General features: G+C 43.5%; 1 protein-coding gene across 10 annotated transcripts in view; it reads left to right on the top strand.

Moving 5' to 3' along the window:
* Positions 1-14807, top strand: part of MAP7D2 (MAP7 domain containing 2) — a 136049-nt gene that overhangs the window by 83174 nt on the left and 38068 nt on the right. For 3 of the 10 annotated variants that reach the window (XM_070067180.1, XM_008272429.4, XM_070067179.1), the window contains exons 4-9: positions 3946-4057; positions 4855-4953; positions 6917-7027; positions 8842-8964; positions 11458-11609; positions 14065-14192. In XM_070067180.1, coding sequence (XP_069923281.1) covers positions 3946-4057; positions 4855-4953; positions 6917-7027; positions 8842-8964; positions 11458-11609; positions 14065-14192 — 725 coding nt within the window. The remainder of the gene's footprint in view (positions 1-3945; positions 4058-4854; positions 4954-6916; positions 7028-8841; positions 8965-11457; positions 11610-14064; positions 14193-14807) is intronic. The other 7 variants (XM_002719944.5, XM_008272430.4, XM_008272432.4 and 4 more) reach the window with 7 other exon arrangements.

The following is a 14807-nucleotide window of genomic DNA, read 5'->3' as shown; positions in this document are numbered from 1 at the left end:
GTGAGAGAGAGAGACAGAGAGAAAGGTCTTCCTTTGCCGTTGGTTCACCCTCCAATGGCCGCCGTGGCCAGCGCGCTCCGGTGGGCGCACTACGCTGATCCGAAGGCAGGAGCCAGGTATTTATTATCCTGGTCTCCCATGGGGTGCAGGGCCCAAGCACCTGGGCCATCCTCCACTGCACTCCCTGGCCACAGCAGAGAGCTGGCCTGGAAGAGGGGCAACCGGGACAGAATCTGGCGCCCCGACCGGGACTAGAACCCGGTGTGCCGGCACCGCTAGGTGGAGGATTAGCCTAGTGAGCCGCGGCGCCGGCCAAGAATTTGTTTTAACAAGCCCTCCATGGGATTCTGATATATGCATGTTCAGGTTTGAGAACCACTACTCTAAACTGTCTTTCTTAATCCTTCTCTTCAGATTCAATTAGCATTGGTTTAGGGCCTGAACACATCAGGTACTGTGCAGAGCCTTAGAGTGATCTGGTGGTGCAAGTACTATGTGGGGTCTTCAGAAAGTTCATGGAAAATGCACAGTATCTTTTAAATTCACTTTTTTTTAAAAAGATTTATTTATTTTACTTGAAAGTCAGAGTTACACAGAGAGAGAAGGAGAGGCAGGAGAGAGAGGTCTTCCATCTGCTTGTTCACTCCCCAATTGGCCGCAATGGCCGGAGCCACGCCAATCCAAAGCCAGGAGCCAGGGGCTTCCTCCGGGTCTCCCACGTGGGTGCAAGGGCCCAAGGACTTGGGCCATCTTCTACTGCTTTCCCAGGCCATAGCAGAGAGCTGGATCAGAAGAGGAGCAACCGGGACATGAACCGGCACCCATATGGGATACTGGCACTGCAGGCAGCAGCTTTACCTGCTATGCCACAGTGCCGGCCCCTAAATTCACTTTTCGAAGTATCTATGTATCATCCCATTTTATAGGTGGGAAAACTGCAGCTGAAGAGTGTAAAATGACTACATCAAAGTTATGGGCAAAAAAGTGGCAGACAGAGATAGAATTTGAATCTGATCTTCTGACTCTAAATCTATAAATATTTCATTTCATCACATGCACAGACAGAAAGGTATAAACATTAAGCAATACTGACCTATAGTGAACTGGCCTCTAATAGGAGTGTAGGGAAGGTTTATTTTAGATGAGTTTGAATCACCCCATTCTGACTTCTTTGGGTTCCCTAAGTCCCTTCTCTTAGAGCTTGGTTACCACTTGTTTTTCATCATCTGTCCAGAAGTAGGTGATACAAAATGATTGTATTTAACCCCTTAGATATGAAGCTACTCAGTGGTAAGACTGGCTTCATGAATTTCAGTCTTTGTTCTCATTGATTTCCTCATAGATGAAGGACTATCTTGTGAGGTCCATCTGGCACATAGGAAATTGAGCATAAACTACCCCATGCTAAAACCATTCCAGGGTGAAGGATTTCAACATTTGTATTAGGCCATTCATTAAATACTTTTATGTTAAATCCATATAATGAAGTACCATTCTGCTCCAGTCTTGAGTGACCCTACTTCAGGCATCAAATGGTGGAGAAGTTCTGTTTACTCTAAGCTCTAACTTTTTCTTATTTTCACTTTTTTAAAAAATTTATTTATTTGTTTGAAAGGCAGAGTTACAGAGAGAAGAGGGGGAAGGAAAGAGAGGGATATCTTTGATCAGTTGGTTCACTCCCCAAATTGCCACAATGGCCAGAACTAGGCTGGACCAAAGCAGGAGCCTGGAACTCTATCCAAGTGTCTCCCGTGGGTGTAGGCCTAAGCACTTGGGCCATCTTCCACTACTTTTGCAGGCCCATTATCCGGGAGCTAGATTGGAAGTAGAGCAGCCACAACTGTAACTGGTGCTTACATGGGATTCTGGTACCACAGACAGCTTGACCCACTGTGCCACAACACAGGCCCCCAGATCATAACTTTTGTCTGGTAGACAACCGGGGTTGGTCATCAGAATTTAATGGGCCAGGATCTTGAGGAGAGGACCCTGCCAGGAAATGCAAACTCATGGTAGGTTCTTCAGCCCAAAACTAGAGCACAGGTAATAGCCAATAGAAATCTGAGACTTACCAAAGAGGGAAAAATTCCCCTTCCTGCTCACAAGCTCCTGGGCAACGCTTGGCAAAAGTCTTTTAGCAAAGTGCTGTTCAGAGGAAAATTATGCAAAAATGTTCATCTTATCCTTCTAGTGTAGATAAAAGGGGTAAACCCAGGCCGGCGCCGTGGCTCACTAGGCTAATCCTCCGCCTAGCGGCGCCGGCACACCAGGTTCTAGTCCCGGTCGGGGCGCCGGATTCTGTCCCGGTTGCCCCTCTTCCAGGCCAGCTCTCTGCTGTGGCCCAGGAGTGCAGTGGAGGATGGCCCAGGTGCTTGGGCCCTGCACCCCATGGGAGACCAGGAAAAGCACCTGGCTCCTGGCTCCTGCCATCGGATCAGCGCGGTGCGCCGGCCGCAGCGCGGCGGCCGCGGCGGCCATTGGAGGGTGAACCAACGGCAAAGGAAAACCTTTCTCTCTGTCTCTCTCTCTCTCTCACTGTCCACTCTGCCTGTCAAAAAAAAAAAAAAAAAGGGGGGGGGGTAAACCCAGACAATGCAGATACCTGATGAGTGGCCTGTATGTGTTTCTAGTAACTGAAATGAAAGAGCCTTTTCCTGTCCTTAAGTCATGGTTACCTAGTTGATATTGTCCTAAATTAACTTGGCTTGGTTAGTTTTTGAAGCCTTGAGCAAGTTGTAGCTTTTTGTTTCAGAGTCAGGCCAGAATTAGCCCAGTTCTGTAGCACCTCGGGATTTTTTTTTAAAGATTTTTTTTATTTGAAAGGCAGAGTTATGAAGAAAAAGGGAAAGAGAGAAGAGAGGCGAGAGAGGAGAGATCTGGGACTCAAACTGGTGCTCATGGGCTGCCTGGCATTGCAGGTCAAGGTTTAACCTGCTGCATCACAACGCTGGCCCCAGGATTGGGTTTTATGAAGACTAAGTGGTGTCAGTGAAGCTGCTAGCCCTGCTTCAGGCCTTCTCTAGTGGAGGCCCAGAGAGGAGCTGGTATTTGCAGTGTCATTAGGGGGTGGGAATGCAGAATTAGAGCACCTTCACTCCCGGGCCAAGGACAACTTTATGAAAGTAACGATTTGGCTAATACAAGAGTGCTTTCGATAATTCCTGTTAAAAAGCAAGCTTGATTGTTGTTTTTCTCTTCTGATTAAGATTGTTTGGTTCTTCCTTCAGTCCTCAAACCTACCCAACTCTGGAAAGCATGAATGCTTTATTTTGTGGCCAGAATGTTCTGTACTCATGTATCTTTTAAATTTTGAAATGTGCAGTGTCATCCCCAGAAAACTATGGCAGAAAAATGTTACAATATATAAAACAATTGATTCCCCTTTAAGAAGTTCTAAGATGAAAATAGGGCTTTGCAAAATAGATTTCAAAGTTAGTATCACCAAAAAAGTTAGGTTTAAGGCTATAAAAACTGAAACTATATTTTAATTTAAATTTTCTCAGATAAGAATGTTCTGGGCTTTCACCTAGAAGGGATGCAGTTCATTTTGGAGCAAAATGCCAGTTCTGCTGAATGGTGCAAAACTGGCTTGAGACAGGCCTCAAGGAGTTAATGCTTGTCCAGCTTTATTCTTAAACAAATCAAGGCCTGGCTCAGCGGAAGCTTCTCCCTAGGGAGGGAGGGGACAGAGAGCGGGGAAAGGACAGGACCAGGACACAGTGTTCACATTGAGGAGCAGTGGCTAGCCTAACTGCATTGTTTATTCTCCATCCACTAAGAAAAGGCGCTGGTGTAGCAGAGGGAGCACGTGTGCCTGGGTTTGGAGGCTGAGCACAGAAAGCTTCATGTGGTGACTCATCCTGCGCAGAGGCAGCAGTGCAGTGCTGGGGCTGGGTGATCGAGCTTGTTCTTCGCTGACACTGACGCTTGGTGTGAACTGGGCAGGAGCGGCTGGAGGCGATGATGCGCCGGTCCCTGGAGCGCACACAGCAGCTGGAGCTGAAGAAGAAGTGCTCGTGGGGAACATCCCTGGCTGCAGGGCCTGGAGGACGTGATGGTAAGTTCAGGGCTATCCCTGCATTGCAGGACCCTGGTGTGGAGACCATGGGCACAGCTCGGGTCTGGGGGATGCTTTTATACAGTTCTACAGTATCATTTTCAGGTGTGATATTTAAAACTGCCAAGCCTCCTGTGTATACATTTCTATAAAGAGGAACTATGCATTTCTTCTTGCTAGCAAACAGTGGTTGATATAATTACTGGGCTTTGAGGTTGAGCCAAAACAAAGAAAAAAATGTAAAGAAAGTGAATGCAGAACCTGGTTACTCAGTGGGCAAACCCAGGGGTGATCTGATTTCAGGGAAAGGAAATGGCAGGAGGCTCAGTCACCGCTCCAGCCATGACCAGAAACAGCAGAGCAGGGAATAGGCTTTTTCCTTTCTCATTAAGAATTTCTGTTGCTCTTTTGATTTTTGTTTTGAAGGTGACTTATTTATTCATTATCCAGTTCATACTCATCTTTAAATTTTCAAATGTTTAATTTACTGTAAGTAGTTTCTGTGTGGCTTTTTCCTCTTTTCAGTGTTTGACTACATTTCAGTGATCTCAGCATTGTATTATGCAGGAGTTATATACTAGCTCTTTCTGAGAGCAAATGTTTAGAGTCCAGTTCTTTTACTTTGCTGAATTGTGCTTTTAACCTTTTGGCAGTGAAAAGACTTTAGTTCTTCTTCTTTGAGAAGTTAACAATCCATTTCAGTTACTTTTCTAGTTTGCTAATTAGAAACTAAAATACAACAACAAATTGGAACATTTTTCTTTTACCTCTCTTTGCTCTGATTTTTTGCTGTGTAGGTGAATCAGAAAATACCCCACCCCCTCCTCTAGGCTTAGCAGCCAGCACTGCCTCTCCGGATGCAGGGACTACTGCCACCGCTGCCGAGTCCGCCAACGGTATATCCCAGCATCACCGTGCCACGGCGTTTTGTGCTAACTGTTCTGATCACCCTCTTTCATCTCTGTGTCTGCCTAAAGCACTTATACAGTTGGTTTCTTGGTCTGATCTCTTAAAACTTTTTTCTAGAAATGTCAATGACATGCCCATATTTCTTTGTTCTTCTGTCATTATGGAGCTGTGCATGCTTTACATCTTAGTGCCCTGGAGACATTTCATCCTCAGCTCGATAATTTCTGCCTGGAAAAATCTTGTCAGTATTTGATTTTTATATATTTAGCTCTTTAATAATCTCACTAATCATCTGTCTTAAGCATTAAGTAGTAGGACATTCCCATCACTTCTGGTTACCAAAACTTGTCATCACAGAGTTCTGAATGGAATACATGGGCTTGGTGTTAATGTAATGAATGAAGAAGTGTTTGAGAGGGAGTGATAGGGAGACTATCACTACTAACACTGGGAATTCAATAATTAGATAATTTGGCTTTGTATTTGATTTCATCTCTCTAATAGGCTATCTGTTTTGGATACAGACCTGGGAAGTTCTTAAGGTCTACATCAAGGACAGAACTGGCAAAACTTTGTTCCTATTTAATAATGACTTTAGAAATGCAACACATCTTCAGCTGGCAATGAGAAAATAACATGTAAAATTAGGAATGCAGTATTTACCAGCAATGTGGGTCATATTGGCAGTGAGAATAAATATCCTTAGTTTCTGGCATTCCTTTGACAAAGAATAATTTGTTTAGGATCAGATTTTACTGCATGGCCAAGTTAAATATAGTGTCAGCCCTGGATTTCCCCTACAGAGGAGTGCAGGTAGAGTAGAATTGCTGGCTGGAACAGGGTGAGGTGAGTGCTTAAGGAGGCAGCAAAAGTACAGTAATCCAGATCAAATAAATTTGGTGTGATATTTTTCAAAAAGTTAATGCAAAACAACCAGTAACAAAGTACTGAATTTCAGCAGACCAATCCTGTGCAGATCAGAACCTGAGTCAAAAGGGAAAATGTGCATTCCTTTATACATATTTTTGTGTCATTTCTAATGATTAATTTTTCCCCAGAACATCAAAGTAGTTAAAAATATTGGAAAATTGAAAAGTAGGAATGTTAAATTCATGACATCATTTTTTTTAAGATTTATGTATTTGTTTGAAAAGCAGAGTTACAGAGAGGCAGAGGCAGGGGCGGGGAGAGGTCTTCCATCCGCTTGTTCACTCCCTCCAAATGGCCACCTGGAGCTGTGCCAATTCAAAGCCAGGAGCCAGGAATTTCTTTCAGGTCTTCCACATGGGTACAGGGGTCCAAGGACTTGGGCCATCTTCTGCCGCTTTCCCAAGTGCATTAGCAAGGAGCTGGATGGGATGTGGAACAGCCAGGACTCAAACCTGTGCCCACATGGGATGTCAGCACTGTAGGCAGTGGCTTTACCTGCTATGCTACAGCGCTGGCCCCAACCCCATCTTTTATAAGAGAAGGAAAACCAACTGCTAAAGGTCATTCTATTGTAAATACAGCTGCTTGCATTACAAATTACATCTCTCTCCAACCTGAGCTACAAATAGATAACCTACAGGAAAAGTTCAGTTTCAGCACACAGACTCAGGCTATAGAATGTTTTCCGTTATTTATCTCTGGGTCCAAGTTAGTTTCATTTTTGTGTATTGTTAATATATTCAAAAATCCTTGGATACAAGGGAATGATTTGCTGGTGGGATTAGCATGTCTTCAGTTGACCTCTTGAGCAAGGTTGAACATTTGAAATCGAAGAGATTTACACAGTGGAGAAATTAGAGATCTTGCTGCACACCAGGGGACAGATATGGTGGAAGCAGAGTGTGCTGTGCCATGGTGGTTAGAGAGTGTCTGGATGAGGACAGGAAGGACACTTGGAGATGTGTGTTTCTCAGTCCACAGTGCTACGAGTATCAATGTTTTCAATGCGTTTCTCTGCAGCATGTGACAAACTTTCAACATCAACTATGAATTTGCCAAAGCAGACGGAGCCTCCCATGAGTAAGCGCCTGTCTTCATCCACTGCGGCAATATCCTATTCCCCAGACCGAGGCAAGTGCACGTGTAGACCTGGTCTCTCCAGTTTGCTTGGTATTAGCGTCTTAACGTTGGCTTTTGTGAGAGCCCTCTCTTGAGCTTTCTGCAGATACCACCCTTGTGGTTTGAATGTGGGAGCCCAGGGTCTCACAAATAGAACTTTGGAAAGTGGCATCGCTCCTTAGATCCAGGTCATTGTTAAATAAGGACAGTAAATAGTGATACTCTCTCAGTCTGAAGAGACAGTTCTACTTTCCACAGTGCATTTAGGAGTTATCCTGCCCAGGAATTCATTAAGCAGTGGGGAGGTGTGACTGTTAATAAAGTAGCTGGTCAGTGGCAAAATATAGTTGATTAGCCAGAATGAGCAGAATTTATGAGTCAGTTACATGGGAGATAAAGATACGTGAAAAATTGGGGATATTGCCTGTGGTTTGTAGCTGTTTTGTAGATGAAAACACAAGCACAAAACTAATATAAGGCCTCTAGAGGAGGACAAAGATAGGTGGCCATTTTAGGCACTCTGTTTTGAGGAAGGACATGATGAGAATAGGACATGTGCCAGTTCAGAACCTTGAATAGATTTGTGTTCCAGTGGAGGCTCAGATAAGTAACTGAAAGTCTGGATTTATCCCTTTCTGAGTATGTAGGTTAAGGAACGGCGGAAAGCTTTCCTACCATTAAATATATTTTTAAAGTATCACCAAAGGAGTATCACGTGCCAGTGGAAAACTTAGCAAATGAAGCTGTCACCAAGGGCACACAGGGGGATGTTTGTGACTTGGAAGAGGCCTGCGTTTCTTCCTGGTGGTTGTTCACTGGCACTGCCCTTGCCCCTTCATCCCAGCCAGAGGCATGACATGTATGTCAGATATTCTGTGAATGTCACAATGCTGCTGATCTCAAATGCACTTCATAAGTAAATGCAGGGAACCTTGAAGTAATTAAAAGCTGGATGAGAAAGCACCTACATACTCTTAACTCTATATTCCATTAATGAGTGTATGCCAGATATTTTCATTAACACATGGTTAAAGATTGACATTAAATTCATTTTTCATTAATTACTATGGAAAAACGATGCTGTTAAATATTATTGAAAACTGAATTATCTACTTGTGGATGATAAATTGAAAAATCTTAATCCTCAACTATTTGCTAGTTAATAGGCACTCAAAAAAAACATAGTAATGGAAAAGTTAATCTGTTGCCATATAATACATTCCAAAGCCATCCAAATATTTTGGTCATTGAATTTTAAATTAGGAATATTACTATCTTCCACTAAGGCTTATAATCAGTTGGCTGTTACTAGTTCTGTGCGTCTCATTTTTTGCCCTTATTTACATGGGAAAAGTATGAAAGAGTGTATTTTGATGCTATTATAAGATGACACATTTCATTTTAGAATTTTGTGTTATAAATATTTATTAACAGAGGACCTAAAATAAGGGTTTTGTAGGTATAATCTTTTTTTTTTTTTTCAATGTTAGATCTGGTTGGTGAGTAAGTGGTTTCATGAGTCTGGATTACATCTTGGGAAGTGGGCTAATTCTCTTTGATTGATACAGGTCACTGTACTTTAATAGCGTATTGTATGGATTCTAGCATCCCAAGAGAATTAGTGCACTCTCCCAAACTCTAAATAACATATCATTTGTCTTCTTTTACTATGTCAGACTCCATAGCCATCCTTCATTAAGATATTTTTATTTTCCACACTTGTTTTGCAACCTCAAATTTAATTTGCATCTTGCACTATATCATTTAAACATTTTGTTTTATTTTTATTTTGCTTTTTAAAATTTTCATTTGATTCCGTCCCTTAGCTCATCGCATGCACCTTAGTTCCATGGAAAGCTTTCTTGTTATGCGACTGTTGACACCCACACAGGCTTCTTTAGCCAGAAGCAGAAGTACACTCATGTTCTCTGAGCAGGCCAGTGATTCAGGTAAAAGAGGCTAAGCTGGTGACACCAAGGAAAATCCCCAAAGTGGTGTTGGTGGGCCTGGGATTTATTCCTCAGTTTTTTCTTTTGCTTCCCATTTTCTGGCTTTGTGAAATGTCTTCAGTGATTAATAACATTTTTTACCCAGCAGTATTTTTGCTGTTACCATTTCTTTTAAGTGTCTCAAAGGTGAGTAAACTCTTTTGTGACTTGAGGGCATGTATATTAGAGGAAAAATTCACTTGATAAGCTGTGGAAGTTAGTATATTTTTCTTAAATTATTTGGCTGTGTAGCCTTTAGACCAGTCTCTGAAGTCCCATAGACAACTGAACCATTCAAAGCTTTTACCAGTTTCAGTAAGTTAATTAACTTCTCTAAGTCTTTTGCTCATCTGTAAAATAGAGTTATTTTAAATTATTGTGAAGATTAAATTATCTAATGTATGTAAATGAGATAACACAATGATTGGCCCAGAGTAAGAGCTCAGCAAAGGTCTAGAGCCTTCTTACTCATAGTGATCTGTGAGACAGCAGTGGTGGCACCCTCTCAGAGCTTAGCTTGCTAGGACGACTTGCTTTCAGACCTGCACACGGAAGTCTGAGAAACACTGGACCATACCATCGAAGCCCTTCCTTTACCAAAGTGGATCAAATCAGTATGTTGAGATTAACAAACGCTGGCAAAACATGCCATATTTAAATATTAGAACAAAATCCCAAAGTTTCAAAACGTTTCAAAATAGATTTTAATCACTTTCCATTCCTTTCAACCTGATCCAGTGATACAGAAAGTAGAGCTGGACTCTTAGTCCGTTGTTATAAACTGCAACCACTCAAAAAAGTCAGACACAAGATGTCAGCAGCAGGGACATGCTCCTCAGAAAGGGTGGAGTTCAGTCTGTGAGGAGTGCATAAAGGGATTGCATTGCCTGCGATGTTCCTTGCCTAATTTGCAGCTGTTCCAAGAATTGCAAGCTGGGAATATAATGAGGATCTGCATCAGAAATACAGAACCAGTGAGCATCTTGATTTCTGATGATTCCATCAGAAGGCAAGCCCTTTCCTGTGAACACTTACATGTGGCCTGGACAGTTCAGCAGCATCCAGGATGTTTTCACAGTTTACGGGCCTGTGGAGAGGTGTTCTATATCTGCAGTGGTCCCTAGTTGATTTTTAAAATTCAAAGTATATCTCTGCCTGGAAATTGCCTGACTTTTCATATCTTCCTTTTTCTAGAGGTTCTATTAGGCCAGAGTCATCAAAAAATATTATCAGTTATGGAAACTTTGGGTTGTAATACTCGGGAGTTTAACTTCCAACCCACCCACTGATGGCAAAAAGCCAAGAGGGTGTGTCCCGCTTGGAGGACAAAACAAAAACCAAGGGCATTACGTGGACTGCACTTTTTGCTCATTTTATCTAGCATTGCCAGTATCAACCAGTGAATCCCTTGAACCAAGTCTCTTGGAGTTTCATCAGATACCCTCAAGTTCCGTAGCTAATTTTACCTCTCAAAACAGACAGTAAATAGGCTTCCATTTTATACCATAGATGACTCTAGGCACCCATGCACCACAGGTTCATTGTTCTCTGCCCCTTTATCATTTCTTTTCCCAAATAATTCTCTAGGATCATTTCTAGTGATTCACTCTCCTGACATCGTTTGTGTAAGTGATTCCTCAAGACCCCTCTTCCCAGGGTTTGATGGTTCACTAGGAGTGCTCAGACAACTCACCATAGTCACACTCGTGGCTATGAATTATAGCAGAAGGATATACAGCAAAAGGAAAAGGCACATGGAGCTAAGTCCAGAGGAAATCAGGTACAAGTTTCCCAGAAGCCTCTCCCAGAAAAGGCACATAAGACATGCTTAATTCTCCAGCAACGAACTGTGATGTGTGTGGACAGTCACTAACTGAGGAAGCTCATTAGAGACTCAGTGCCCAGGGGTTTTACTCAGAGCTGGCCATGTGGGCCCTGCTGCTAGGCACATATCTAAATTCCAGACTCCCAGAAGGAAAGCAGGTATTCAGCATAAACCATTTATTTACACCAGCAGTTTAGGCACTTACCAGTTAATAGTGGAAGCCTTCCAAAATGGAAGTTCCTATATGCCAGTCAAGGGCCAGCCTTGTAAGCAGACCTTGCCAAGGAGAATATTCAGGCCTGCTGTGTGAAGTTTTCCTTCTCAAGGAAATTGAGATTTAGAGAAGTTAAATAACCTGTTCAAAGTGATCCAGTTATGATGTGACAGTGCTAGGTCTGTTTGGCTCCAAAGCAAAAGATTTTTACCCTTGAAATGAACTTGACTTTAGTATTGGGAGCCTTTTTAGGATAAGATTAATTTCTATCATATGCAATAGAAAAAGTACAGGATTTGGAGAATATGGATTGCTCATGTCACATTTTAATAAAGTGCTGATGTTCTTCCCAACTACCCCTACTTTTTCCGTCTGCACTCCCTGTCTTTCTGGCTGCTTTACTGTAACTCTCTAGTGTTCCCTACCTGTCCTCGTTTAGCTCCTGCTGGCCCTTTAAAATCTTCTTACAAATATTCTCCCACTCGAACAATTGAGAAGAAGGCTGTATATACATCTGGCGTTGGAGATGCTGAGAAAGGAGCCCCCGCGGGAGCAGAGGCCTTCCCGGTAAGGTTTAAATCACCTACTCACCCTTCTGGATTGTGGTTTATATGGGGAGTGAACCAGCAGATGGAAAATCTCTTTCTCTCCCCCTTTCTTTATGTCACTCTGCCTTCCAAATAAATAAGCTTTTTAAAGAAGTTTTGGAAGCCTGTGCCGCGGCTCATTAGGCTAATCCTCCACCTTGCGGTGCTGGCACACCGGGTTCTAGTCCCGGTCGGGGCGCCGGATTCTGTCCCGGTTGCCCCTCTTCCAGGCCAGCTCTCTGCTGTGGCCAGGGAGTGCAGTGGAGGATGGCCCAAGTCCTTGGGCCCTGCACCCCATGGGAGACCAGGATAAGTACCTGGCTCCTGCCATTGGATCAGCGCGGTGTGCCGGCCACAGTGTGCTGGCCGCGACGGCCATTGGAGGGTGAACCAACGGCAAAGGAAGACCTTTTTCTCTGTCTCTCTCTCTCACTGTCCACTCTGCCTGTCAAAAAATAAATTAAAATTAAAATTAAAAAAAAAAGTTTTGGTGAAATGCTGACACTGTCAGGTAAAATAGATGTTGAACAAGTACCTCCAATTATGTATACAAGTATGCATACTTAGAAATTCTGTGTGCCATAACTACTTTTGTTATCAGTTGCTACATAACAGATTACTCCAAACCTTGGCAGATTTAAGCAACAAACACTTTCTCATAGGCTCTTTGGTTCAGAAATTGAGTGACCTAACTGGAGACTTCTGGTACAGGGTCTTTCATGAGGGTGTGGTCAAGATGTTGACCCAGGGCTGCATCCAGCACCTGAAGCTTGACTGGGCCTCCTCTGAGATGCTCACTCAAATGGCTGTTGGCAAGAAGCTTCAGTTAGTGCCTGGATGGGCCTTCCATAAAACTTCTTGAGTGTCCAAGTGACTTGACAACTGTCTTCCCCCAGAGCAAGCGATTCAAGAAAGGAATATGTGGGAGAAGCAGTAATGCCTTTTGTTTTTGTTTTTGTTTTTGCCCAACCTGTCACATCTGCCACATGCTATTAAAAACAAGTCACTAAGATCAGCCTACACTCAAGGGGAGAAGAATTAAACTCTGCTTCTTGAAGTGAGAAGTATTAAATAACACGTGGACTTATTTTTAAACTTCTGTGTATCACTGTACTATTGAGCATTTTATAATACCATTTTTTTCCATTGTGGGCCTGCAGCTCTTCAAAGAGGAGTGAATATTCTGACTCTTAGATTTTATTGTAGGATAGAAAGATGCCAAAAGGGGCTGTGGAAGTGGATGTGGGATCAATTAAAGTTTTTTTTTTTTTTTAAGATTTGTTTATTTATTTGAAAGGCATAGTTACAGAGAAAGAAAGGAAGAAATGGAGCTTCCATCCTCTGGTTTATTCCCAAATGGCTGCAATGGCCAGGGCTAGACCGGGCTGAAGCTAGCAGCTTCATCAGGATCTCCCATGTTGGCAGCAGGGGCTCAAGCACTTGAGCCATCTTCTGCTTTCCCAGCTGCATTTGCAGGGAGCTGGACTGGAAGTGGAGCAGCCAGGATTCAACCCGGTGCCCTTATGGGATACTGGCACTACAGGTGGCAGCTTAAGCTGCTGCAGTAGAGAGGGAAGGGGACTAGCTATGTGGAATGCCTTTTCAGGCCAGGCACTGATGCCCATGACCTTCTGCCTTCTGCTGAGGGAGGCAACGGGAAAGACAGGAATGGGTGGACTTAGAGTCCTCATTATATCATGTGTGCTAATCAGGGTGCACAGCTCACTCATTGTCTTGCATGTTATAACCACACTTTCACCCATCTGTAATTTTCATGGTAAGGATTGTATCTCTTTGTATTTTTTCTAGTTCCTATATTTCTTGGACCACAATATGGTTCTTTTGTTAGTTCTTTGCAGTATAACAAGGAGAAGGAAATCTTTTCAGTTTGAGGCTCAAAAGAATTTAACTGGATAACATAATGTGATGACCCCATGGTGCCTCCCTGCAAAGTTCCCCATTATGTGAAGCTTCATATGGAGACCTATAAAAGGAAGCTAAGTGGGCCAGCGCTGTGGTGTAGCAGGTGAAGCCGCCGCCTGCAGTGCCAGCATCCCCTATGGGTACCAGTTCAAGTCCTGGCTGCTTCACTTCCTATTCAGCTCTCTGTTATGACCTGGGAAAGCAGTACAAGATGGCCCAAGTGCTTGGGTCCCTGCACCCACGTGGGAGACTTGGAAGAAGCTCCTGGCTCCTGGCTTCAGATCAGCACAGCTCTGGCCATTACAGCCAGTTGGGGAGTGAACCAGCAGATGAAAGACCCCCCTCTCTCTCTCTGCCTCTTCTTCTCTATCTGTGTAACTCTGACTTTCAAATAAATAAAAATAAATCTTTTTTTAAAAAGCTAAGCACCATTTTCATTGGGAGTATTGTTAAAAATTTTGAAAGTACTATCAGTCATGGGACATGACTGTCCTGTTCTTTGTCCCGTACAGGTGGACAAGGTGAAGAGAGGGCAACGAGTGACAACTTCGGTTCCCACCAGTGGCCATGGATCCCCTCTGAGAAGATGTGACTTTCCAAAAGGAATTTCCGAGAGGCCATCTTCTCCTGTGATATCCAAGTAAGCATAGTTCCCTTTGCCAGTCTGATGACCAAGAATCATGGTGGGGCTTGTGTCCTCCAGTATTGCGGCTCCTGCTCCCTCATGAGGCATGGCCAGGCAGAGGCGGTGAGCGGGAGAAAGGCTGGCCTTTGAGCCATCTCCTTTGACTGTGTATCTTCTGGGTAACTGGTAAGCTACTAATGGGTGTATTGCCTGGTAAATATAGGACTCTTACTGAGATGGTGTACTCAGCATTTTCTCTTCAGGTTTGTGAGGAATTAATTGATTGCACTGTGTGTGGACATCTGCCTGCACTACCCATCACCTTGGCTGTCTTTCAGGCAGACAGAGAAAATAATAATTTGTCAGTCGTGAACAGCACTATGGTTTTTGTTTGCTTGTTTTTTATTTGCATTTATTTGCACATTTTTATTTATTTGAAAGGCAGAGAAAGGGAGGGAGGGAGAGGAGGGGAAGAGGGAGGAGAGGGGAGGTGAGTAGAGGAGAAGGGAGGAGAGATATATTCCATCCACTGGTTCACTTCCCAAATGCCTGTAACCACCAGGGCTGGGCCAGGCAGAAGTAGGGAACCAGGAACTCAATCTCCCAAATGGGTGACAGGGACCCAACCAT

The sequence above is a fragment of the Oryctolagus cuniculus genome, chromosome X (genome assembly GCF_964237555.1).
Source record: "Oryctolagus cuniculus chromosome X, mOryCun1.1, whole genome shotgun sequence".
NCBI lineage: Eukaryota > Metazoa > Chordata > Mammalia > Lagomorpha > Leporidae > Oryctolagus > Oryctolagus cuniculus.
The sequence above is the reverse complement of the archived record's forward strand: the minus strand, read 5'-3'. Positions and strand labels throughout refer to the sequence as shown.